Below are 27,354 nucleotides of genomic sequence, written 5' to 3'. Positions count from 1 at the left end.
TGCCTGCGTTTCCTTGTGTGGTAATGTGATATTTATATGCTGAAAGCCTTCCTGCCAGCATGACACACACACACACACACACACACACACACACACACACACACACACACACACACACACACAGCACACAGGATGCTCCATTTGTTATTTCAAATACTCATGAGTTACTGATCTGATATGTTTCATGTTCACATTACAGAAAATATGAAATCTCACACAGATCGCCCACATCCCATGTTAAAATAATTTACTGGAATATTTTGAGCACAAAATCACGCAGCCTCTGTGCTTTGTAAAGATATCCAAATAAATTCACACAATTTTTTTTTTTGTTGATGTTAAAGGCTGATATCCAGCTAGCCTGAGGCAGAGACAGCAGTGTCTGCACACACAAAGCCATCACATTCTCTTTCTGACATAACTACAACCATCTATCAATAATCTATCAATTGTAGAGGTGAAAGACACTGCAAAACTCTTATCGCTTTCCAAATAATACAGATCTCAGAAGCCTCAGTACATATCTGCAATCTATGTGGCTCGATAAAGATAAAATACTTAAGCATGACGTAACTTATCAGTTGGTTAAAACAATTAATTTCCCAACACCTATCTGGTCAACAGAAAAAGTGCCTCGCTTGTGTCTATTTCTATGCTACCAACACAGAGCACTGGTCAGACATACAGTAGCTTTGCCATGGTCAGCTTAGACACAGCACAACATGAAATGACCAACAAGTTATTTCAGCTAGCTAGCTTATTTGCCAAGTGCATAATTTCACACACCAAATTTAGCATTATGAAATGTGCTACTTCCACTCATTCAGACTTCTAAGCAACATTTCAAAAGTCACAACACTAAGATGTTCATACATAGGACATATCAATATGAATGAATTCACTACATTTGTACAGAGCTCTGAGCTAAACAGCCTACTTCTTGCACATTTATAGCAAGGTTACACAGCAACTAGCAGCCTTAGTGTAAACCCGTAAGGCTGCTTTTAAGTATTCAGTCTCTATATCCACACGTCACCCACCTATGCTTATTTAAAATGGAGGTATATATTTAATTGGTTAAGGTATCAGAAATCCCCATACCATTAACCAAAAGCGTATTACGTTAGCTAGCCAGGCATCCTGGGCTAAAGGAATCTCAGTGAGTAATACAGCAGCTAAATTAATCTATCCCCAGAGAGGATATTTCTTTCCACATCTTCTCAGTGCAAGACAGCATGCAAGAAGTTGAATAGTGGGAACTTTTAATGGAAAAGAATCATTAAGGTTTGGCAAACAACCCAGAAGTGTTCTTTAAGTAATAGGCTAAATGGTGAGGTTGAAGTTCTTGTAAGTTCTTCGCCCACAGTGTGTACACACAAAATCATTTGTCATTTGTTAAATGGCTGCCAAGAGTGTGAGGATTTTCCCATTTCAAAGCAGGGGAAGGAAATTTGCAATTTGCATTTATTGTGAAAAGGCCGGAGCTGAAACACTGGCCGTGAATACACGACAGAGCTGTATTGTAAATCTGAGAGACTGCCATTGTGGAATGGGATTCATTGGACCAGCAATTGGTTAAAGTAATTGAATGAGTAAAATAATAGTGTGTTCATATTATTTGCTGTACAATCTCTTCTAATGTATTCTTAATACTATGATGAATGGACAATGTCAGAAGGTGAGCAGTGCGTGTGTCTGTTCATAATAAGCATTCCTGATTGCTTTTGCTTTATGTAAAATAATGAAATTCAATCTTGTATAAGGTCATTACAACACTATAGTCATTGTAATGATATTTGCCATGCAATTATTACAATCATATTGGATCATAAATTATATGTCTCTCCTCCTGCTCCTCTTATGGAGTTCATGGCACCAGTTGATCTGTATGTAACGCAGATAGTGTTAATGAACATATCAGAGCAGGCTCCAGCTTCTCACTCACCTCACTGTCGTCCCGCCACACGTGCTCCATTTGTAACCTTTCTGCTTCTGATGCCAGCCTCTGAGAGAAGGGAAAATGAGGAGGAGAGAGTAGATGGAGAGAGGAATACAGTATGTTAGACCTTGTTTAATATTCTCCTCAAAATGTAGAACTGAAGATCTTTTGGGTCTAAGCCTACATTACTGTCAACATCATAATAGCTTGGGCCCCGACTCTCACTTTGCCCAGGGATGACAGTTTTTGCATTTGCTGATTTAGGAACTTAAAAGCCATGAGCCACACAGCTAGAGAAATCTCTATACTAAGGTGATTTAAAAGTACGTGAAAAAATAATAAATAATAATAAAAATATGAATAATTAAATATCAGAGTTACATATCAAGTCAGACATCTAACCCTATGGTAGATCAACAGAACAGTGTGTTCAAGGGAAAATACCTTATTTCCTGTTGAATTATCACCTACACGAATCAGTACTAGCTGTGACACAATGCTGCGCTAAAATTAGACACCCACCTATTCCATCTTTTCCCAGATCTGGTCTTAATGACTAGGTTAATGGGTTTATAATGGGCTGAGCTTTTAATCTGTACCTGGTCCAGAAATGCATTGTACTATTAATTTCCCCCGGGAAATATGGCACTAAGGGTTTCAAGTCACTCAAAACGAGCAGAAATATGATAGGGGCAAAGGAGTAAATTAATTTATGAAATGAGATGAGGAGGGTGTTGAAATAGTGAATTATTGAATTATCCCTGCTGTGAAATTAGACAAGACAGTCACAAGAATTAGAAAGGCAGAACAAAGTCTTAATCGCATGTGGGGATATTAGTCGCAGTGTTTGGGTGCAAAATCAGTGCTTAAACATGAAACCAACTGTGCATTTTGCTTTGTTTGCAATTTTGGTATCACTCATCCAAAAGCACTACAAATCCTGAACAACTTGGTTGATATTATTGTAGCCTTACAATAAGATAAAGTATATGTACTTTATCTGATTAAGAAATCAGAGGGACAACAGTCTGAGATAACAAACGAAGGGGAAAACCATCAGTCATCTATATTGACTCCAAACATAGAAGTCCAAACAAAAAGACATTTCCATAGCAACAGTGACAACATTTGCAAGCCCCTTGTTCCTACACGGTTCTTCCTTGCAGCTACTGCTTAATCAATTGGCCCTGAAGCAACATTTTGATAATGAAACCCCCCCCTCCTTCAGATCTGGCTTCAGATCACTTGTTATGCCTGTACACCATACCATACGATAATGCATGCCGGGGGCTGACACTCTCGTGGTCTGAAACACAGTTATCTCGAAAGCCTCTCAGTTTTGTCTCATTAGGGGGGAAATTTAGAGCAGCTGTCAGAGATGGTGGGACATCGCAGCTAGCAAAGGAGCAAAGGTGAAATGGAGCTGTGTGGGTTGGTGTGGTTAAGGCAGGGGATAAAAGCGATGAGCTGCATTTTGTTTACTAAAAACTTTATGTGTTTGTGTGCACCTGCAGGAATGTATATGTCACATAAGGTGAGACAATACAGACAAAAACATGCACACATTTTTTTTTTTTTACTACACTTTGTCTAATTTAGTCTCCTAGTCTCCTAAATACGCCAAAAGTTATTACATAATACCTCATTTACATATTAAAACTAAAAGTCAGAAAATGTATAAAGTAGTAGTAATCAACTGAGGAAGGTTCTTGTATGTTTGGAGTTTTATAATACATATCTTCTCTCAAAATGTGTTGGGATTTTTGGGTTAAAAGTGATAAAAGTATTCGCTCTGCAACAAGATTTGGCTGTAATATGTCAACAAAATGAAACTACATATTAGGTTTGAACCTGGTTTTATCCAATGTTTAGATTTCTGGTCTGGAAATGTAAAATGCACATTAAATTTATTATTTCATTAGACAATGCCTCATTTGCATTTTTAAACATATAATTTCAGAAAACACCAAATACAAAAAATAATTGATGTAAGTACCGGGGAAGTTCCATGATGATCTATTAGTTCAAAATAATAAAAATTGTAAAGCCCCTTGAGGCAGAATTGTCATCTGTGATGTCGAGCTGTATGAATAAATTTGATACGACTTAACTATACTTTACTGTATACATCCGCCCAATTGGTCATCCACCCTTCTATCCTCCTTGTGAATCTCTATGCATCCAAACGAGCATTTTCCAGTTGTTTGAGGAATATGGCTCTCGACAGGTGGGTCATGGTTCACAGCTGCAGTGACTTAATGGAAATATACTGTCAGTTTCCAGTTAGGTCATTATTTGTGAAAAGAAAGATCGGGGTGTATGTTTCAATCAATCTAATAAAACTGGTTATCTGATGCTGTGGTCACAAACCCATCGATGTTGATTTACTCTGGAAGCACTGCTATTCAATCTCAAAGCATCATCAAAAGAATGAAATACAATAAGAGGTCAATATGTTTTGAACTGACACCATTTTCTAAGGTGAGTGTCAATATAAGCCACAGCAGCCACATTTCTTAGGGAACAAATAGACTTCAGTAAAAGCGTTTTTTAAAGTATGTTTTTCAAGTTTTCCTTAGACTTGTATCCACATAACTACGCTGAATTTGCATGATGCTTTGAGCGCTTGCAAAATGCTTCTACAGTGTAAAACATGATACAGGAATTTAGTCAAATCAACTTAAATTTTAACATGAACTTAATGCAAAGTTTTTAATTTCGAGTTAATTCAACTTGAAATGTCTCGTTTTCATTTTAAGATCACTTCAGAAATTATAAACATGAGTTCTTTTGACTTGATACGATGATTTAAATGACTGGCGGTACATTCATTCAGTTCATTTGATTTCAATCAAGTCATTACATTAAGTTTCTTAGGAAACATGAGCCGCATATAGCGGACTATCCTAGCTGTACCTAGATGCGGACAAAATGGTGGACCTCCACGAAAGCACCTCTGCAGTTGGCAGGACACCACTTGATCTCAGAAAGCAGAAGATGGTCTTCTTAGTTTCCATTTCGAATTAACATCTGTATTACGCATGTGCAGTAAAGGCGGAATGGCGGAGGTGCCTTTCTGTCCAAAAACAAAACTGTGTTCACTCTGTGATATATGATGTAAGGAGAAGGAGACTAAAATGACTTGAGGCCTCGGGAAAGGAATTAAACAAAATGCTTGATTGCTTTTCAAGAAAGCGAGACATTAATACACGAATACAGGAGATGGAGAAGATAAACGAATAAAGACTTCCTTTACTTTAATGTGTACATAATCATTGAAACTATGTTTGTTTGACAATCATCAAGTCATTTCTTCATAATATGCACAGTAACTATGCCAACAAATTCTGTTATGTTGAAAACTTTCAGATTCAGAATTTCTCCCACTAATCTGTGTTCTCTGACAAGTCCGTATGAAAGTCGTAATATAACGAGACTAACGTCATCATTTAATGAGCAGTCTACTTGCCCTTTACTCCGCTGTGCATTACGTTTTTGATCCGCTGCTAGTAACGTTATCCTCTTCAGACCGTTTGACCGACACAGTTTGTGACTGCATCATACATGTGAAACCGAAAGTAAAAGAAACACTTCTGATCAGGCAGAAATCTCACCACAAATCCACACATTAACTTCAGCAGCTCAGATAAAAAGCGGCACACAGTCCCAAACAGAGCAAGGCTGGCTTCAGCTTTTAGATGTTTAATGTTGCAAAACTTTACCAGCTACGTCACCATTTGACATTTGACTTACAGAGTTGATTCGCTCTGGGAGTCTTATAATCTTATCAGTTATACATTTGTATTTCAGCTTGTAAAAAAATGTCAATTGCGCGAGTCTCGCGAGGCAGCTTTTTACCTGATGAAAAATCTCGTCACAATTTAATCTCGAGATCTCGTCACTCCCCTCCTACTGACCCTGTGTTTGACTCCTGCCAGCCAACAGTTACAGCTGTCAGGACAGATTTCCAGCAGCTGTACACACACACACGCACCTGCCCACAAACACACACACACTAACACACACATACGCATTCATTAATGAAGAATCTCTACAGCAGATGAAGAGGTCAAATAGTCAAAGGTCAGCAGCAGTTGCATTGTCTTCCGCTTATCTGCTCTTTCATGTTAAAATTGCGGTTTCTTAGCATTGATCTCGTCACACCTTTAAATGGTGTCAGATTTATAGTGTTAGTATAGTGGAACTGCCACGTCAACACATATCAGATAATCAATCACAGAAAGTGGGATGCAACACAAATTCACAAGTTGCGAAGTATTTAAAATTCAGAAAAGACCACAACCCATTACTAGAATGTGCTAAATGACAATAAATAGGCACAACAAAAATATGGACTTGCTACTGAGCTGGCATTACATTTTATGATATCAGCAAGCTGCTATGACTAATGAGAGCATATTGCTGAGTTGCAGAACTGATAAAAAAGATGGTCTATGTCTGGTTCATGTTGAGAATCAAGAGTCAGTCTGTGGTTTTAGGTCCTGTATGGAGAACATGGACACATCTATCTCTGGTGACATCTATTCGTTTTCAATTGCTGGTGGGGGTAAAACCTTTTGTTTCTTTAAAGTCAAAAGCACTTAATATGTGCCATCATTGGAGCAGAAGAGACCTGTAAGTAGGGCTGGGCAATAAAACAATAATGATAATTATCGCAATATATTTTTCCTCAATATCAATATAATAAATGTTCAGTATATCGTCAATAAATATTTGGTTTAATTCATTTGGATCACAAACAAATTGGCACTTAATTTTTCTATTAAAATATTTATTTTGATTTACTAAAATTTTTTTATCATAATAGTTTTGAATGTTCGCCCTCAGACATGTGAAGTGATCCTCTGTTTGGCATCAAGTGTTTTTCCCATTCTGACCATTAAGAAAAGTTTAACCACATAATTAACCATATGGTTTCTTCAATTTTCAGACAGGAGAAAAAAGCAGCCTTTGAACTCAAAGGAAATAACGATTTGACATATATCGTGATAATTATTGATATCGAATGATATGAAATGTTTTTATTGCCCAGCCCTACCTGTAAGTCAATACGAGGTTTAATGATAAATAAAATATATCAAGTCCACTGCACTGCCTTAAATCTCTACATGAAGATTGAAGTGGAATTAATTTTGTTACAAAAACAAATTTGATTTCCAAAGAGCTTTTTTCCCCCACGTCAAATAAAAAACCCAAAAGCAAGTATAAATCAAATAACTGATAAAACTGACCCAAAAGTACATGTAAATACACAATATAAGTTGTTTTCACAATGTAGAACAATGTTTCAAATGTAAGTGACTGAGAAACAGTTTGTGCTACAGCCTAAACATGAGAATATTAAAAAGAAAAAAATGTGAATGTGTAATGTATAATCCATGTGTGTTTGTCTATAACACAAATACATCTTCCCAGTGGGGACAAAGAAGTACCCTGATCTCTCTTGATCTGTTCTCAGCACCAGAAGCTTCTTTTAAACACAGGTTTTGCTCTCTGTACCTTTGGTGTTTTATTAGATGACGATGCGGTTCAGTGCTTTCCAGTGATGAATCCCCGCGATAAGTTATAATGGAGGACAGACTTGTCTTGAGTCTTCATGCAGGAGGGGAAGGGATGCAGAGAGGGCGCAAAGCAATGAGAAACAAGAGCAATTACTGTAACTCTTTCTCACACACACACACACACACACACACACACACAAATCTCCCTCAGCTGTCCAAAAGCATCCTTTATGTCTGCGATCTAAGAACACTGGATGATTGATCCCAAACATTGTGCTCTGCAATTCCTCAAATTTCTGTAAGCAACACACAGAGATGTACTGTGTAAACATGCACGCTTGCTTTTCTGACACACGTTCCTGGCAGTCTGATTAGAGCATCTAGTCCTTCCAGGACAGAATACACACACACACACACACACACACAGACAAACACACACACACACACACACACCTGCAATCTCACTGATGTGTGGGGAAGCACGGGAGAGCAGAGGAAACATGAGCATCTGCTGTTGTGACTGGCAGCACTTTAGTCAGATCTATCCTGCTCTGCCTGTAGGGAGCCAGGAGGAGAGTGGTGGGAAAGAAAAGGGGGAGACAGAGAGAGAGAAATACATTTGCACTCACTCACACACACACACACACACACACACACACACACACACACACACACACACACGCTGGCTGGCACAAGAAAAGTAAAACAATTGTAGAGTATAGTAAGTGTATGTAAGCCCCATTACTACTTCCCTGGTCTTTTAGACAGGATATAGCCCTCACCAACATACCAACTTCGCAGGAAGTGACTTCTTAAGAGACTGGCACTAGCCTCAATATCCACTGCTGCTGCTGGTTTGACAGCTCATCCCTCCCTCCTCTACAGCACGCTATTTGTGTGCCAGCTGGCTGAAAACAACTCCCAATTACAGCTGTACCCTGTTCTGCACACACACAACTATACTCACACACAGATTTACTGCTTTTTGCCATGTCTTGAAGTAATGTCACAATATCTCTCACCTTGGATGTGGCTTTTAATATCACTCTTCAGTGATCGGAAGAAGAATTTGTTTAATGCTGCCTCCTTTAGCTCCCACTTTGTATGCGATAGTGCTGAGACAGTGCTTTGGCAACAATGTTTTGAGTGGATTTATTGTCAGCAATCATTTCACAACCCAATTTGTTTAAATTTCAGTGCTCATCACACCGAGCTGTTGTTGCTATATCAAGCTGCCAAGAAAACATAAATCTAAATTCTACAGACGTAAAAAATAGTCAACTGAACATCTAAACTATAATTTTACACAGCGCACAACACATTTATTCTGTAGAACAGCTGCTGCTGTCTATGCCTGATTGGGACTGAATATGACAGGGGGAGGGAGAGAGAGCAGTAACGAGCGAGACACATCCATTGTGCACTCCTTCTCTGTATGCATATACTGTACATCTGATAAGTTTCATGTAGGAAAACAGAGATGACAAACACAAAGCTGGAGCTGCGGAGACACACAGAGAGTGCGACAGCTGGGCTGACAAAAGCAGCCAGACACACACACACACACATACACACACACACTCCAGGAAGTGATGAATAATGAGTCACTGGTGGCCAAAATCAGCCAGACACACATACACACACACTCCATCTCTATCTCTATCTCACTGATTCAACTTTTTCTGCAACATTATAGACATGAAATATTAATAGTGTCTAGTGAGAGGGACAGAAATATGTTTGCACGACATTGCATCACACCAAACAAAGGATTCCTTAAAAATCAATATTTTGCAAAGTCTGTGTGAAACATGCATTGCACAGCAGTAAAATATCACTCATCTCTATCTGGTTTATGGAAAAGTTTTTGTGAGCTGGTAAAAATAAAATAATACATATGCTTTGAAAAGGTTGTGTATTCGCCAAACCATCTCTTTTTAGCTTCTGTGCACCGCCCCCTCACTGCTAACTGTGTATGCATTGTTGTTTATGGTTGCCATTTAGAAATATGTTTCATACTCCTCTGGCAAGCAAATGTAGAGCAGGAAGGCAGCCACTTTGGCTCAAAGCACAGCGGTCTGAGCTTAACAGTAGAAAGGGGAACTATAATCGAGGATCTTTGATTGATACAGAGAGGAATCAGCCATTTTGGTTGCTGGACGTATTATATGTGAAACCACAGAGTTAACTTAAATTAACAGAAACACTTTCTACAGATATGGTGAAAGTATGTAGGTATAGGTATGAATACCTATGAATAATGTATATGATTTACAAGGTACTATTTAAAACTACATATTGTTATGTTTTATATTTATATATATATGAGTAGCATATGTACACACATTATACGGTAATAATAAAGTGTTATAGGATATATATAATAGAAATGGAAGAGATATAAGATAACATGATCATCGCTATAATGATTTATGTGATATAATGTGTCCATAAGACATTATAACAATTGTTATAATCACTTACAAACATGCATTTGGCGTTATAGCAAAGTTCATAATGTATTATGTCCTTTTGATTTAATGTTTTATAACTAATAGTAATACCAGTTTATATCAATGTGCGGCAAGAATCTCCGACCATGTTCCATAACACATTATAACCACCGACTCTGCCTCGTTATAAATACACTTTAGTCACCATGTTGAATTAGTGATATAAAATGGAATAATAGCTTATAGTAATGTTTAAAGTTATATAGCATGTCTTTGTTTGCTTTAAGTAAAGTCTTAAAATGTCCACCCCTGTATAATATATTACAGGTGGACATAATCCAAATGAACTAATCATAAGAACTTATAACACGTCATTGTTTGCTTTAAGTAAAGTGACACATTTTGCGCAGGAAAACTTTTATTTATGTTTCTTCTCTTATGAACAATCTGTGTGAATTCTGAACATTTTGCAGTTTAGCACAAAAACACAACTTAATTACATCAAGGACACTAATTCTCAGGGTGGTGAGAGATCACTCAAGAGAAGACCTGTTGCCGACCTTATAACATCATGTAAGAAAAGGCTCAGATGTCACGGATAAAAGGCGAGCCTATGGACAGGCCCTAACAGATGAAGTGGATAGGAGACATCGTGGCAACCGCTACACAAAACGTATTAAAGGACATTTTAAAGTGATTGAATGGGAATACTGGTTGGGTAGTAGGGACGAGAATCTCTTGGCAGCTTGATTACAATTCAGAGGGCGGCGATCCATCTTGATGCATCTTTTTTTCTTCATAGAAAGTGTTACCTAGTATTATTATATAGTTATTTAAGCTATGCAATGTTAAACAAATGTATGGCAGAAGGTTGTGTGTTCAGTCATTCAGTATTTTTGGATTCTTTGTCCCTGAATATATATCAAAACCACACTGAAAAACAATGAAATAAATATATCTGTAGAGTTTATTTTTTCCTTCTGTGTGTGTTCCATAAATATTCCCCAATTCCGTAATTGATTATGAGTTATAGTAGCATGCCATAGTGCCTTTCAATCTCCCCCTTCCCTTCATTTGGCTGTGACTGGAGGAGGTCATATTTTAATGTCTCAAGACTACTCACAATATTAATCATTCCCACTGAGATCACTATGCAACAAGCTAGTTTCTCTGAGAGGTCCACTGTAGCCTGGGATGCCATCAGCATAAATTACCTTGCAATAATAACTCCTTGGCATGTGGCATGAGTAGAAAATTTATGTTGTTTATTCAGCAATTTTGAGATAATAAATTTCAGAAGCATTTCAGTGAGAGCTGCTTTTAGAAAAGACATACTGTGTAAAGTGACTGATTGCATAATAGACACTCTTCAGGATGCCATCGGAAATAGAGTAATTATAGCAGATGATCTCTGAGTACAAGTGGATATGCACTCATTGGAAATTGTACAAGGAAAACTGTTTTCACTTTATTGCACAACTTAATAAAATAACCCGTGAGTGAGGAGCCTAATGAGTGTGTATGTGTGTGTGTCTACTCTGTGATTAGGGCTTTAACAGCAGTGTCTAATGACTCACAGCATGTCATCCAGTGTCAGTTTAATAACGCACTTCTAGACACTGGAGATCAGTGACTCCTCTGTAATTACGCACCACTACATAACGCTTAAAAGAGCTCTATTCAAGAGCTCACACTGTTGCTCTCATCCTTCTTAGACAATTTAATGAACACAAATGCTACTAGAAGGGCAATTTTGTGTTTAATGCCTTCATATTGTACATGATGGAGAACAAGGGTACTTGAATGAAAGTGCCTTATGAAAGAGAATGAGAAGTGATTCATTTTGGGAGTGAGGAATCTGTTTATGATGCCCACGTTGCTTAGCGACCAGGGTGTCATAGTAACCTGCAGCATCCGTGGTCCATGCACTGTGGAGAGCGAAAACTCCCATGCAATGGGAATGCAAGAGACCCGAAACATTTTGTTCGTCATCTTCCCATTGTAGCAGAGGCCATCTTTCTCCTTGGCAATTAAGAGTCGCCTCGAACCTGTCTCTAGATGTTGATGCCAACAGCACTCTCACAATTAAGAAACTTTGGTTTCCAATCAATTGCTTAGGGTAATTTAAACCAACGGAAGACGCCAAGGTTGGAAAACAACTGTTGTTTTTGTTTCCAAAATGGTCACCAGTTGTGGCTCAGACTCTAGCGGACAGCCAAAGCCTTTTTGGATCTGCTGCCAAAGCACTAATGTAATCCCAGGCCTGAAATAACCCTCACCAATCAATATTCAAATAGTACAGTCCTCAGCTGTCTGTTTTATAGTTCTGCATTATCTGTTCCTCTTATGATCTTCCTTTCTCTCTTGGATGGTCACTTTCTGTGTCTTTTCCTTTAAATTTCCTCATAAAAAATGTCTCTGGAAACAACATTGCTCTCTCTTTTACCTTATTCTTCCTTTTTTTCCCCTCTCGGTTTCTCTTTGATTTTAATCACATCTTCTCTGCAGGTCAGTCCGCTCTCTTCAGTGCAGGCGGTCTGTCGGGGGGAGGTCTTGGCAGGCTGCCATGTCCCCCTTAGCTGGTGATTTTGTCAACAAGCATCCCTCAAGGTAGGTACAAAGCATCACAAGGAGTTCCTTGAAGGCACTCACACAGAATAACCTTCCCCTTGTCCCAACAAGTCAGTCCTCTCTACAGTATTAGGCCATCTTGAGACCAGCCATCAGCTAGCGTAATCCTCCTTGGCTTTTTAATGTCATGAGTTAAGACTGTAAGGTTTTTACATTTACAAGGACATACAAAGGATGTGTCACTACTTTTGCAGATATTTTATATTGAAAGAACTGCAGTAACCTTTCAGATGTAAAGTAAATGAAACTTGTGTCAGTTACATTCAGTGAACTTCATGTATCAAGATCAGTAATGTAAGTACAAACCTCACCAAACTAATCTTTTCTCCCACACTGTGCTTGTAAATCATTTTGCCGGTTCACAGGTATCTATTTTTATGGGCGTATGCAACTAAATTGGTTGCACTGTAGAACCCAATAGACTGAAAGCTGACACATCAAAAATGATGGAATGTATGTATGTATGTAATTGAATTAATCAATCCATCCATCCATCCATCCATCCATCGTCAACCGCTTATCCTGCATACTGTATGTAATAATTATGGCAAATTAACCAGAGTATCTACTCAGTTTTGTGCTTTACGTGATACTTAAATAAAAGAACTGTTGTAGCCAAGATAACAGTCACAGCTGCATAAGTTTCAGTGTCCATCTCTGCATTGTCTGTTTCCCTGGCAATAGATTTGTACCTCTGATTGGTTGTTGCCAACTGTCTGTTGCCCCAATTAGTTGCCCTGTGTCTCACCTGGTTGCCCATTGATGGGAACATTGCCCGCCAACATTACTATAAAAGTTGCTCCATGTATCATCATCTTAAGATCTCAGTCCTGGTCGACACCCATGTTACCATGGTAACAGCAAGTGTGGTTTTATTATGCAAAAACACTCCTTGATCAGTCAGAAAAACACACAATCGAAAAGCAACAGATATATCTATTTACAGTGCAACCACGCAAACATTGCTATAAAAGAGAAGTCAGTGAATAATGCTCACCGAATCACAAACATATCTGAACGACATCAGCCCAATGCTTTTATTTCACTTACTTTTAAGTGGAATTATTAAGATGGCTCAAAAATCATGTCATTATTTTCTTGTCCATCCAGCTCATTCGAAGTGCTCACACAAAATTTTGAATTTAGATTATATTTACATGCCATTTTAAGCTATTAACATTTAATAGATTTCAAAATGACTTGGTTAATTTTTTCCAGTGCGTTTTGTCTCTGTTGCAGATATTTAGTATTAGTGGCTGTGGCATTCTGCTTTGTAAGCACCACAAAATATTCCTCAGTTTTATAATAAATGAAGCTATCTGGAGATCTCTGCTGTTGTCACTGTAGGAAGATAAATGACCTATTCCACTGAGGGAAGTTAACCACAGGCACCATCAAAGAGTATTGGTTAAGAGGAACAATTCAATAATTAATGACAACAGAGTGTATATAGAGAGGCGACCTACTGTCAAGGCAGGTTAAAAAATAGAAGTTCAGGTCAATGTAATGAACAAATGGACTAAAGGTGTCTGAGTGTGGAATCTGTGTGGTGTGTGAGGTCATTCACACCAAATCAACAGGCCACACCTACACCTATCCTGTGGCAGTATACATGTAATAAAGTTCATGATAGATGTAATGATGGAGGCAACCGGAGCATAGTACAGTGGCGGAGTATCTGAGTCATAGACATATAAGAGACAGAAACTGAGTAAGAGGAGGTGGTGGTGAGGCTGTTCATCCTTAGGTCAGTTTCTTTGATTAAGTCAGTCAATTAAACCAGAGGAAAAACTCTGTATACAACTCTAAAAACTATTGGTGATGCTACTCTGTTTTTGTTGTTGTTGTGTAGTGATGAATTTACAATGATTTCATATTTTTTGTGATTTTATGTCAACAGCCTGACATATTGAGGTACTGCCAGAACGGCAGTAACAGTAATTTAAACACTAATTTTAAGAATTCTTTGATATACATTAGGAATGTCTTTCCCTCTAAATAACAAACACACAGGAAAACATTCCTGAAGCAGTCATCACTATGACCCCATTTACACAGACATTTACATACCCTTCTCCTTATCCAGAGAGAATATCCAGATACAAATTGCGTGTTGTTAAAGTCAGGAATAAATGGGGTCTTTAGTTTAAGAAAGAGGCACCACAAAAAGTAGATGTGACCCTCTCACTATTTTTTTCTCACTATTTTTTTTTAATCATTTTTGGTGACCAGAGGTGCAAATACAACAGCGGAACACAAGCTGGAGCAAGGTGAATACTGTATTAGTAGGAAGACTGCACCCCATAGTGGGGGTCTTCTCTGAGGAGAAACACTGTTACTAACTTGGATAGAAAAAAGCAGATGCACATTGTAGCGTCACACAAAAAGGAATTTAATGAAGCCTAAATGCAGATGCTTCAACAAAGCCTTCCTCAGTGAGCGAAAAAAAAAAAAAAAACTTTCAGGGGCAACAATGTCCTGTTTTAAATTTAATGTGTCAGGAGATGCCAAGTTTCCTGTCCATTCAACCAGATGAGAAATGACTTAAAATATAATGATTTTAGTGCACTTAGGTACCAGATTCTGCAACTTAAAATACAATAAAATGTCTTTTTGTGCTTATATTTTTGTTACTGTAGTGATTAATAAGGTTCCATTAATTTAGATATGTCTAGGTATGTTGACATGTACATGATAATACCTCTTCTTCAATTAAGAAAAGCTTATTTGCTTACATGTATGGATAAATGGTACGACAAAAAACAAACATGCTATGCTGGTTTGTTTTCAACACTCTCTAAAGTACAGCTATAATGGAGAGAATAGCCTGAAGATGAACGAGAAGTAGGAGATACAGACAACAGGCAGGACAGAGAGAGGGCATCAAATTTAACATGTAAACATAAAATGTCCTTACTTTCAGAATAATTTATCATTTTAAACTATGCCCCCCCCACACACACACAAACACACACACACACACACACACACACACACACACACACAGGAATAAATAAGAAAGGACAGAAAGGGAGAAAAGAGGAACACACGGCAAGGCAAAAATGGGAAAATGGGAATGAAGAGTGACAGAGAATTGCGGTGAAGTTATGGGAAAGGAAGTTACGAGGGAGTTATGAGCAATGAGTATGGAAGGACAGGGTTGGAGGGAGGAATTAAAGAAAAAAGGCACAGAACAGGAGAGATAAAGTACCATATGTGACAAGAATGTAGAACAAGAGGAGAGAAAGGATTTAAGGGATATGAACAAAACATCCCAGAAAGGCTAAAAACTAGGGAAAGGTGTTTGCACTTGTGTGTGTGCGCATACAGATCTCCAGCATTGTGTAGCCTACGTGTCTGTAAAGGTTTAGCGACTGTAATCTCCAGAGTTGCATGAGCAGTGAAACTACAACAGCAGCAGCCTAAAGAATCTGACTCATCTTCTAAAGTATCAAAGAGATCTGGGAGACAACTCTCAGTCTGGCGCACACACACACACATCGATATCACCGTGTGAAAAAAAACAACAATCACCTACAGTGCATTGCAGGTTTTGTCTGCAGGTTTTTGCCGTTCTCTCTGCACTGAGATGGTTTCTTTCCAGTTGGGAATTCCAGTTTCACTTGACATCCTTTTAAAGGACAACACATTCTGAATGCAGAATATTGTGGCGCTACATGAAAGAGGCAAGTTCTTTGATCACCCATGAGTGGCTTGGAAACAAAATTATTTCCCCAGTCAGATCACTTTGGCAACACTGACTTGAAGTGGTTGAGACAGACGGGTGAGAAGTGATGTTCCAAACACTGAATAAAAGAGTAATTGAGTGAGTGAGTGAGTGAGTGAGTGAGTGAGTGCTATACATTAGGGGCTTTTTCATGCATTTACATAAAAAGTGAAAAAGGAAGGAAGGCAGCAGATCTAAGATCTAAGAACTATCTATTAAACTATACCACACACCCCACACATATCATGAAAAACTAAACAGCAAAAAAGTCCTTTGAGACACCGGCTACTAGTGCAGACTCAAACTCAACAACAGTGCAGATAGATGGTAGACACAATCTGTGATCGCATCAGTGTTTCTAGGACATCTTTCATGGATTGGAGGCAGAGCTGACATCAAGCAGAGCGTAATGTGTAGAAAAAAATGAAAACACTCTACTTGTCTACTTGGGGTAGTGAAAAAAAGAACAGAAAAGTAGTAATAACAAAGCAAAAACCAAGCCTCTTTTTTTAACTTTAATGGACTGACCCAAGTCTGTAGTCAGATTTTCTGAATTACTTTACTGGAGGGAAGAAAATGAGCACTAATATCTTCAGCTAAACCGACTCTGTACACACAGCAGCAAGATCGATACCAATTATAGCAATAACTGATAAAACTGGAACAAACTTAAAACATACTGGATTTGTGAAGTTGTTGGTGATTGCAGATTATACAAACAACAGTAGCTCTTCAGCTAATGTGTTAATTAACACAGCAATACAATTACAAATTGGTATGACTGAGATCTTTAGCTCTATACTCCCCCGACATAACTCAGTGTTAACCACTGCACTAGATTATCAAGACTGCATTGTCAGTTACTTGAAGGGCACATGTTAACATATAGTTCTGATTTACATTTATTGAGTAAATAGGGTATATTTTCACCTTCCTACTAAGTCAATCATTGTGTTTTTACAAGTATATGATTGTCTCATTTTGCAAACTATACATTTGGCACGTACACTACTGCAGCTTTACTTCCTGTTTTGGCTACTGGCTAGAACTAAGCATTTTCTTCTCTCTGATTACTTTCATTGCTTTTACTGTATTTGTGACCTTATGATACTTCAAACAAGTGTAAAGGGAATGTACTGATCTTTGTTTTGGAACTATATTTGTTTAATATGGGAAGAGTTTGTAGTGGCTAGTGTGCACTTTTTCTACAGTTACAGTCGTCATTGCTAAAACCTTGCATTTAACAGCTGAAAGACAGGGAAGTTAGACCCACTGTGAGAATAATAATAAACATGATCTGTGCCAAAAATGTTTTGCTGTGATGAAAAATTGGTCTCCCTCTAAGTAACCACAGCTGCCAACATTTGAAAGATTGCATGTCAAGGGAGCACCACCATCAAACGCAGAGATTGAATTGAGGTGACAGGATGGGCAGATGTCAGATTGATGGACAGCAAATTTAAGCGGGCCCCTGATTAAGTTAATGACAGCAGCCATCATTCTAATTGTGTTCCGTGACAATTGCTGGCAAACACACATACACTCAGACACACATGCGCATTAACAAAAAAACACTTGGAAAGCGTAGCCAGATGAGACAAGTTGCCCTAGTGTAAAGAGAAATGCTACCAGTTAGAGAGGTGGTGTCTATCCGGCTTATTTCAAGTACAACACAGACTGACCTATACAGCTGCAGGGGGTGGAAATACAGACGACTTCAGCAGGTTTTAAAGTACTCAGGCATGATGTCTTATAGTGTTCATCCAAAATTTCAATTTCAACTTAAACATTTAGTTTTTTGGTGCTGTGATTAACTTATTTCTATAGATATACAGATCATGTTACATCATAAAGAGATCAAAAGCAGTCTATAGTTTGACCATGGGCTGTGATTGAATAAAATTGGGGTCATTGCAGGAGATTGCAGGAGAATTCCTTAGTCCAAAGCAATGAAATTGGAAAAAACTCTTTGTGCTTTCAGGTGTAAATAAAATGATAATCTGACCACAGGTCCGTCACCCTGATCCCCACCAGGCTTTACACAAGTCTCACACTGCTTGACTATGATATGAAAGCATGGGTTACTATAACAGGGTTACTATAGTATGTCATAACTATGAGGTGATTATGACTGATGCATTTCCAAAAAGATACCCAGCTTGGTTTAAACAATGTTGTCCAAAGTGTTCCTCCAATATACTACTTGTCCAGTGTTGCAACAATTAACCTATGAAACCATGATGCTCCCAAACTTAATATTAAGTCTTCTAACTTTGGATTTTCATTTGGATTTACTAGCGCTGGCTGTCTAGGTCAATGCTTCCAAAATGTTTTGGCTTGTGACCCCTTAAAGTGAAGTGACCTCTCACCACAGGTCGTAGCCTGAATGTGGACAAGTGTTGTGAGCTGTATTTCACAAGAAAAAAAGCAAACACCTAAAAAAGCATGGGCTTACCAGTACTGTTTATCAAGATTAACAGATATCAATCAGTAAACAAGCAAAGTGTGCTTCCATGCCAAAATGGCCCAAAATTTCATGATACATATCACACTATCAAGAAGAAGAAGACATACTTTATTAATCCCGCAAGGGGAAACTATCAATGTATTATTACATATCTACAGTAGAGGGAGCAGGTCAGGGAAAATGTACCAAAATGCCATTAGCAGTATCTAATCACAAAATAACTAGAATTCACTGTAAAGGTATCTGAACGTTTGTGTACCACAGTCATGTGTGGACAAGAAGAGTGTGTGGCCTGTTGAATTGTATTGTGAGAGGGCAAGATCCTGGAAGGGAGGTCTGTAATAGGCTTCTAGTCTTTTGTACACTACCTCATTGGAGGTGTGGCTTAGTGCACTCACAGACTTCCTATTACTCTCCCTCTACTCATCATCGTTTCTCTCTCATACACATCAGGCCATTCAATTTTTCTCTCTCTCTCTCTCTGACAGAAAGGCAAAACCTTTCACACAAACGGTCTCTTACATGATCACTTCAGTGTGTGTGTAATCAGCCCTTCCAAATGGAACAAGGAATAGACAGAGAAAACAGAGAGGGATTAAAGAAAGATAAGAAAGAGATTATGACAGGAAACAAAAGGACAAGGATGCTGAAGGTGGTAAGTTAAAGGGAGGAACACTTTATCACATGGATTAAAACCAGTGCAGAGAAATATTAGATTAGTGTAGGTCAGGTCAAGAACAGATGCTGCAGTCGTCCTTTTGTTACTTCCATTTCAATTCATGATTTAGCTAAGTGGACACAGCAACTATTTATGGTCCCTTATATAAATTGATCGCCATAAAGCTGGTTCAGCTCTACTTGATTACACAGAACACCATTTACAGTAGCTAAGAAGCCACCATGGGCCATCTCCTCTTCAATGCTAATACAGTGACAAGTAAAAATTATTTTTGAGAGGAACAAAGAACATCAGCATATGGCGTGTTAGCTATTTTAAAAAATATATATTATCCCTGCCTCCCTTGCTGTTTTCACACTTCCAGCAAAGAGCTTAACAACTGTTGTTAACTTGCGCAGGTGAAATACACAGCAGATGGTGATGATAAAATGGAAGAACAGACCCTGTAGTTTAATATCTCTATTCTGCTGCCATCAATTTACTGAGCAGTTGTGTGTCCCTTCAAAGGTGCGACAAAACACAAAAACGTAGTTGTCTTGTCCCTCCTCCCCTGCTAATTATTGGAATGTAAGAAAACAAAATGCTCGGCTGGATTGATGGGGTAATCAATGAGAACATAACTATGACACGAGACTGTCTGGCTTTAATTGGATATTTCTGGCTCTGGGAGCTAGATTGATTGAGACAGGGAGCACTCTGAGATCCTAATTTAGTGGCCAAATACTGTTTAAACTAAGGACCAGTGAAAGGTTGTACAAATCAATTTATCTTGTTGTTTATAGCCATGCTATCAGCCCTGTGAGGCTTTACTTAGGATGCTAACATCAGCATGCTAACATGCTCACAACAACAATTAATGCTGACATGTTTGTAAGCATGTATTGTTTCCCATGTCCACTATCTTAGTGTTTAGAGTTAGCGTGCTAACATTTGCTAATTACCACTAAACACAAAGTGTAGCTGAGGCTGATGGGATTGTCATTAGTTTTGTAGGTATTTAGAAATAAACTAAAGTAGTGGGCAATTATTGGGAATTGTCTATTTAGCCATTCAACAAGGAAGAGTTCAGCTTCATGTGGTGAACACTGTCACGAACACAGTACAAAATGAGAGCATTTGGCGTACGTAGCCTTCATAGCATCTTCCTTCTGTTTGGTTCAGACGAATGACCCATGAAACCAGCCGGTATGTATTAGGTATGAGGGCAGACTCAGTTCTGTTACAGGTTCGGTAACATTTTTCCCCAAACAGCAAAGTGATATAAAACATACACAAAATGAAATCTTATATATATTTTTTGGCATGTAGCAGCCGAGGCTGGTAACTTTAAATAAAGTCATCTAGCTGGAGGATGTCTGCTTGTGTTGGATCAGTGCATGGCCTGAAGCAGTGTCTGTGTTCCAGTGTGTGTTCTGATGTGAAATGAGGAGAAGCAGTCTGTTTTTGTGTGTTTCCTTGGGTTCTGGGCTCTGTACCAGGGGAGACGCTGGACCTGATCTCACAAACAGAGTATAATTTGCATTGTATGTTTCCATCTCAAACAAAAAATTAACAGCGTTTAATGGTCAAGTTGATGACAAAGAAGATGCAATAATTCCTTCTCCCCTACCAGAAGCAGGGTTGCCTCAAGATAATGTTGTGTTAGGAGCTCACACTCACCTTTAGGGCTTCGGAGCGGTTAGCCAGCAGTCTCTCTATATTGCCAGCAGCCGTCGCCACCAGTTCCCTTGCATTGTTGGACCCAACACTGAAGTGAGGTCTGTGGTTATCATATATCTGAGACATTCAGAGGAGAAGAGCAGGGATAAGAGGTGAGCAGAACTTAAACTTAACAAAGCTTTGTCTGTCCTTGATGTAAGTCTTAATCAGTAACTATGTGCACAGACTGAAACCATTCTTGCATTAAAAAAGGAAACAGTAAGGCCTACGAGGAATATGTGCTTATAAAAATCTATATCTTCTAGGCATTTTAGGCTTGGAAATAAGACAAAATTAGGGGAGGTAGATATGAGGAATGACAACAAAGGCCCCTGTCTAGACACAAACCAAGAATGTTCATGGTCGCTACTTTAATCCCTAGAACCATACACAATAAAAAAAAAAAAGTCTTTGATTGGCCCATGCAGTGGTTGCTTTGTGTTGCATCAAAGGTTGAGCCAGATTAAACTTTTGCCAGATAACCCTGCATTTATTTTGCTGGTGCACTCTGGGCAGTCCAGTTCAAAAGGCTTTCACAGGAAAAGGAGAGTGCCCGGTGCTTACAAAGGTCCATCCCCAAAATAATGATTTCAACCAGTAGTTGGCTTGACATGGCCATCATTGTCATATAAAGTTCAGAAAACAAACATGTAGCGCACATGCATGTAAGTGTTCTCCTAGCATTAAAACTGACGAATGTCTGAAAATTAGTTTTGGGTTGTTTTATCGCTTTCTGTAGACATACCCACCTTTCCAGTTAAGGATGATCACAGAGAACCAGTTAAGTCATTCTGTCAGACCAAATGTACTGTATAGATGTAATCACTTCTCAAAAGGATCTTCCTCAAGTTTTAAGACATTTTCTGTCCACAGATGTATCTGAAGCTGAGAATGTTACTTTTCATCAGTGGTCATCTTCTGTTCTTCATCAGCCCTCACTGACCAAAGCACAATGATTTAAAAAAGGAAGCTACATGTCCACTGATTAAATTGCAGTGTCAGGTTATGTAACAAGACCATTTACTGTGCAATGGAATATGTTCTATCAAAAGAAATAAGAGACACAAATGCCAAACAGCCAATTATTTAGCAGCCTAGAGGGATTTTATTGTCCGACATTCAAACCACAGATCTGAGCCGCATGGATGTATTTGTCTTCATCCTCCAGGCACCCAATGGATTTTGCTTTAGTGCAATATTAAAGAGTGATACTACTGAATTTTAGATTTGGATGTTGGATATCTTTGTTATTACAAAGTATGCAGGATGATTACCTTGGAATTTCTATATATAATCTGTATGTTAGAACTGAAAGTACTCATGTTGTACTGTGGATTTGGGATGTCTTGATTAAAAACTAATACCATTCCCAGCCACGAAAGGTACAGCTATGTGCATAAAAGACCACAAATTGTGTCTAGCATTAACAATATTTGAAGGTGTTCCAAGTTACATATCACCACCTTTTAAGTCCTGCATGCTGTGTACGCTACATTTGGTTTAAACAAGCGTGTCCCCAAAAGCATTAGGTTCTTTTACAGCAACAACACTTTAAAAGAGGATTCAGCTACACAAAATATTGCTAGATATGTTTAATTCTCATAATCTGTGCCACCACATCAAATAAAAACACTTTTTGTAATGATTTAAGTGATGCTTTATAGCCGGCTGATCTTATTTTCAATGCGAGGAAAAGTGCCAGATGCATTATGTCAATCAATGTGGATCTAAAAAGCTTCTTCTCGTTTCTCAGATGTGGACTTGGCAGTATAGTCGTGCCGCTGATCTTATCCGAGCGTGTACATTAGGCTGGCAGAATGAAATCATGCAGCGTTATGTCTAATGAGAAGCTACTCTATGTAGGCTGGTGATGTGTTGCAACAGCTGAGGTCATACAAGGAGGCTTAATGAGAGTAAGAAAAGTAAATGACAAAGTGCACACGTTAATTCTTGACAATACTGAATCTGCGTAAAGGGTTTTAAAGTCAAAATGAAGTTAGAATTCAGTTAGCTAAGAAATCAGTATATATCCATGCTGTATTTATATCTTCTGTACATTACTCCGTACTCCCCGTGACTCCATACATTAGCTCCTCTGTGTTGTGATTCAAAGCACAGGGTAACATACTAGGGTGGAGGTTAAAGAACTCCCCATTGCTGTGAGTGCTGACAGTTTGGTCATTTGCTTTAACCACAACTGGGCAGCAAAACAGCTAAAACAAGCTACATCCCCCTCTTTTCTATGTGAGAATAATACAGAGGTGAGTGAGTTTTTTAGAAATTGGTTTAAAATGTATGTATACAGATAATTGGAGCAACAGTTATAGTCAGTTTGTGAGTGGGACAGAAAGTCGTGCTTACCTGTATTAGGTTTTGTATACCACTGGATGTGTCTGTTAATGTGATCAACTCTTTTTGCATCTGGTCCACCCATTCCTTTATTCTAAGAACACACAAAAAAAAAATTAATTAGCCAAACAATCCTCATTTAGCGGAAAGCTTCCGATTAGCCTGGACAGTCGAATCAACTTGGTTGAGCTGCTCCAATCTCATTCAGTTTGAATACAGCCCACAAGATCACACGATCTAAGCTGAGCTCCACTGCTTACTATCACAATATGCAAAAAAAGATTATAGATTCAGAGATGGGAAGCATGAAATAATAATGTTTAGCCAAACGAATACATTGCTCTACTCCACATGAGCTGTGCATTAAGGCGAGAGCTATTCATAATCTTGGGGGTGAGATGCTGGTTAATGTATTCTTCTGATGTAAAAGAGGACACCATGGGAAAGAGAAAGAGACAGAAGAGAGATAAACATTCTTTTATTAGACTTTAGACTTTGTTTCACATAACTCACTTTAGTAAGATCAGAACATGTTTTTTAACTCAAGTAAAAATGTATTTTACCCAGCATCAGTATTCAATCACCCCAATGTAAATAACTGTGTCCATGAACATATCTAAACAGTAATTACCAGCACGTCTAAACTGTTGTAAATCAACTTTATGCCCTGCACTTTACCCATGAGGATTTTAAGGACACAAGTTCCATATATAGAATCCCTGACATACAGTTCAGTTCAGGTTATGTGCGCATGCCTGAGTGTGCGTGATGTCTATGTGAGACCATATCCACCACATCCCCGTCACTATCAAAACACCAATGAATCTCTTTAATTTGAACACATTACAACATATATATTATATGTTATACATATATATTTTTAAACAAAAGCAATATCCACAGGTCATAAAATCTATATTGCAACCAAAATACTTGTGTCAACCTCTTGCCACTCAACTGCACATGGAACCTGTTCAGAACCCTTTGAAAACAATATAGACTAGTGTTAGTACACTTTCAAACCTTGCCCCCCATCTCCTTTACAACAGCCAATAAAAAATACATGACATAATCCTTAAAGAAAATTACCCTTTCTCCCCCCCATGGTGAATTCATGTCTTCACCTTCCAAGCTGCTGAGGGGCTGTTGACATATAAACCCTGTCTATGTTATCTTATTTTTTTTTTTAAATCAAAAATACAGTGTAATGTGAGCATGGTTAGCTCACGCTGGAAATGTGTAGCACAGCAGCCACATAGAATATTTAGCCTTCTGTGAAACAGTTGAAAGCAGATATAGGATGGGTGTACTATGATAGCTTTTTCTATCCCCCATACAATTACTTCAAAGTGGATTTATGCGTCAGTCATGTATGCTGACTACTGTACATGGAGCCAACTCCAGGGTCAAGATAAGGTTCGCTAACCATAGCGAGCAGGTGTGTATTAGGGTTGTTGTGCATGTGAATTTTTCAAATAAGCCCAGTTGGCCACCCAGCAAAAACGGTGAGCCATTACAACAGGTGTCTAATGTGAAAACAGTGAGTGTGTGTGTGTGTTATGCTCCATCAAAGAAAAACTGAGGTTCATTGTCTATCAGCGGTTTTAACAAGTGCTCACTTGTACAGCCTATTCTCATCACACCTACTGTAAGTGTGAGGCATTTAGTGTTGCAGAATGCACGTCCCAAGTTTAGTACTGCATTTCCAGATATAGACAGCTGTGGTCACGAACTAGCTGACAGCTCCTGTGTTTGCAGAGCTTCTTCCCTAATGAGGAGAGGACTGCTACAATAAAACATGATCCAGGGAAAGTGCCTACGTCCACTAGCTGTGGTTAAACATGATCAGCTCCCTCACTTTTTGCAGCAGCAGCTTGGAGATCTCTACATGATCTGTGCTTGTAATGTAATAAAACATTGCATTAATACGATTTCTGAAAGGCAGTGTTGATTAACCACTTCCACAAAAAAAAAATCTTCATGTTATCAGTGAAAGGGTATACATTCCTTGCATAACAACAGGATGCTTCCTCATAAGTGCTGAAAATTTTTTCTTTAAGAACAAAAACAGACTAAGGAAATGGTCTTTCAATGGAGAAAAGAAAAGAAGAAAAGTGAAAAAAAAGTACATCAATAATTTTCTGAGAGAATGGAAACTTGGGGCAGGACATGGAAAAATTAGATATCATCATTATCCCCTCCCATGCTCAGCTCCTATTCTGCCCACCTCTCATTCTCTGGGGAAATTGGAGAGGGGGGGAGCAATGTGGAAAGGAAGGAAGACTCCAAAATGGCTGGTGAGCCATGTAGAGCCACTCAGCTACAGCAATTAGACCGCAGGGCTGGAAATGAGAGGAGCCATGTGAAACTCAGCCAAGTGTGAGACCTGCTGGCATTACAAGCCTCTTTTCTCTCACACATGTCTTACTGAGTCATTAATATCAACCACTTATGAAGCAGACTGTTTTTTGTTCTGACAGGCAATAGTTAAAGTCCTCTCTTTCTTAACTTCTTTTGTTCTTTTTGCCACTTGTCGTTACTCACATATTCCCTTGCTTATTCACTTGCCTATTCACACTCAGATGATGAACTGTCGGTAACAAGACAGTGGCGATCAGCCTACTACAATAACTGGGTTTGTAGTAGGCTGGTCTACTTGTACTTGATAGTTTTTGGTCACAACTATATTATGTGTAAAACTATGACAAAGGTACAAAAGTCCACTAATGAATCTGCTGCATCTCAACAAACCATTATTAAGGCAATGCACGAGACAGTATATCTCATGTCAACAGAGTTGTTCTCTTGAATTTACTATTGTGCTTCTATGATGATTGAATTAAAGGAGCACTCCATTGATTTTACACACCAACTACTACTACCACTACTACTACTACGACGACATACTACTCAGCCTGTAAAAACAGCTGTATGTCTTCTGTGGTCCTGGAAGGAGCTGCCAAGTTTACCAGCATTTACCAGGCGACGAAGGTCTAAAAGGTTGCTGAGTTGCATTATGGGAAATATAGGATCCAGTGTTTTTAGAGGTTGACGTGGCTTGAGACTAAGAGTCAGTACATTGTCCCCTGTAATGACCCACAAATTTATTGAAGTGTTATAGTAAATAGCTGGAGTCGCCTCTTGAAGAGGTTTGCAGGGTGTTGGGGGTTTTGCTGTCCTTTTCTTTAGTAACTGCATTGAAACAACTGACAAATAAAGTTAGAGCTCTCTTGCTCTTTCTTGTAATTACCATGCTGCTAAGATAGTAATATATGGTATTTCTATGATCTTTAATAATAAAGAAATTATTTCATACTAAATAATGCTTAGTTGGCATAAAACACAACTTATAATGTCAATAACATAAGATAGATCGCAATCATGCAAGTGACTGCTGGTGCTTGCCGAGAGTCAGAAGGAATGCCCACATGTTGCAGCAGCAGTGAGGTTTGTTTTTGACCAGTTAGTGTACAGCATCCTCCACTGTGATAATACCAGACAGCAGTGGCTCTCTCAGGATGAAATAAAATGAAATAAATGTGCTTTTAAGTGAGGTAGGGCATGCTAGCAGGTTGGAAATATCTTATCAAAGTGGACTACCAAATGTGCGTAAAAAGGTAGCTGAAGGTAGGCAGAGACGGGCAAGGCCAACAGTAACATAAACTGGCTTTTACAGACAGATAGCACGATGCACATGCACACATATGGAGCCTCGAGTGGTTTCATACTATAGATACCTGTCTAACGCGACTCAAGGTGCATGCAGCACAGATCATCACGGTTCACTGGCTTTAGAGAGTTGGAGAGACACTTGGTTGGAGTTTAGATGAACAGGTCGTTTGTATTAGGGCTCAGATGCTGAAAAGATGACATTAAAATTTCATCAAGT

At 38.6% G+C, this 27,354-nt stretch overlaps 1 protein-coding gene across 5 annotated transcripts in view; it reads right to left on the bottom strand.

The window, feature by feature from the left end:
- cacna2d1a (calcium channel, voltage-dependent, alpha 2/delta subunit 1a) overlaps positions 1 to 27,354 on the bottom strand; it is a 113,450-nt gene that overhangs the window by 59,086 nt on the left and 27,010 nt on the right. For all 5 annotated transcript variants that reach the window (XM_046071957.1, XM_046071953.1, XM_046071954.1 and 2 more), the window contains exons 2-4: positions 23,478 to 23,559; positions 21,078 to 21,194; positions 1,946 to 2,005 (exon numbers count right to left, since the gene is read on the bottom strand). In XM_046071957.1, coding sequence (XP_045927913.1) covers positions 1,946 to 2,005; positions 21,078 to 21,194; positions 23,478 to 23,537 — 237 coding nt within the window. In that variant the 5' untranslated portion in view covers positions 23,538 to 23,559. The remainder of the gene's footprint in view (positions 1 to 1,945; positions 2,006 to 21,077; positions 21,195 to 23,477; positions 23,560 to 27,354) is intronic.

This window comes from Micropterus dolomieu, linkage group LG16 (assembly GCF_021292245.1).
Source record: "Micropterus dolomieu isolate WLL.071019.BEF.003 ecotype Adirondacks linkage group LG16, ASM2129224v1, whole genome shotgun sequence".
In the NCBI taxonomy this organism is placed as follows: Eukaryota; Metazoa; Chordata; class Actinopteri; order Centrarchiformes; family Centrarchidae; genus Micropterus; species Micropterus dolomieu.
The sequence above is the reverse complement of the archived record's forward strand: the minus strand, read 5'-3'. Positions and strand labels throughout refer to the sequence as shown.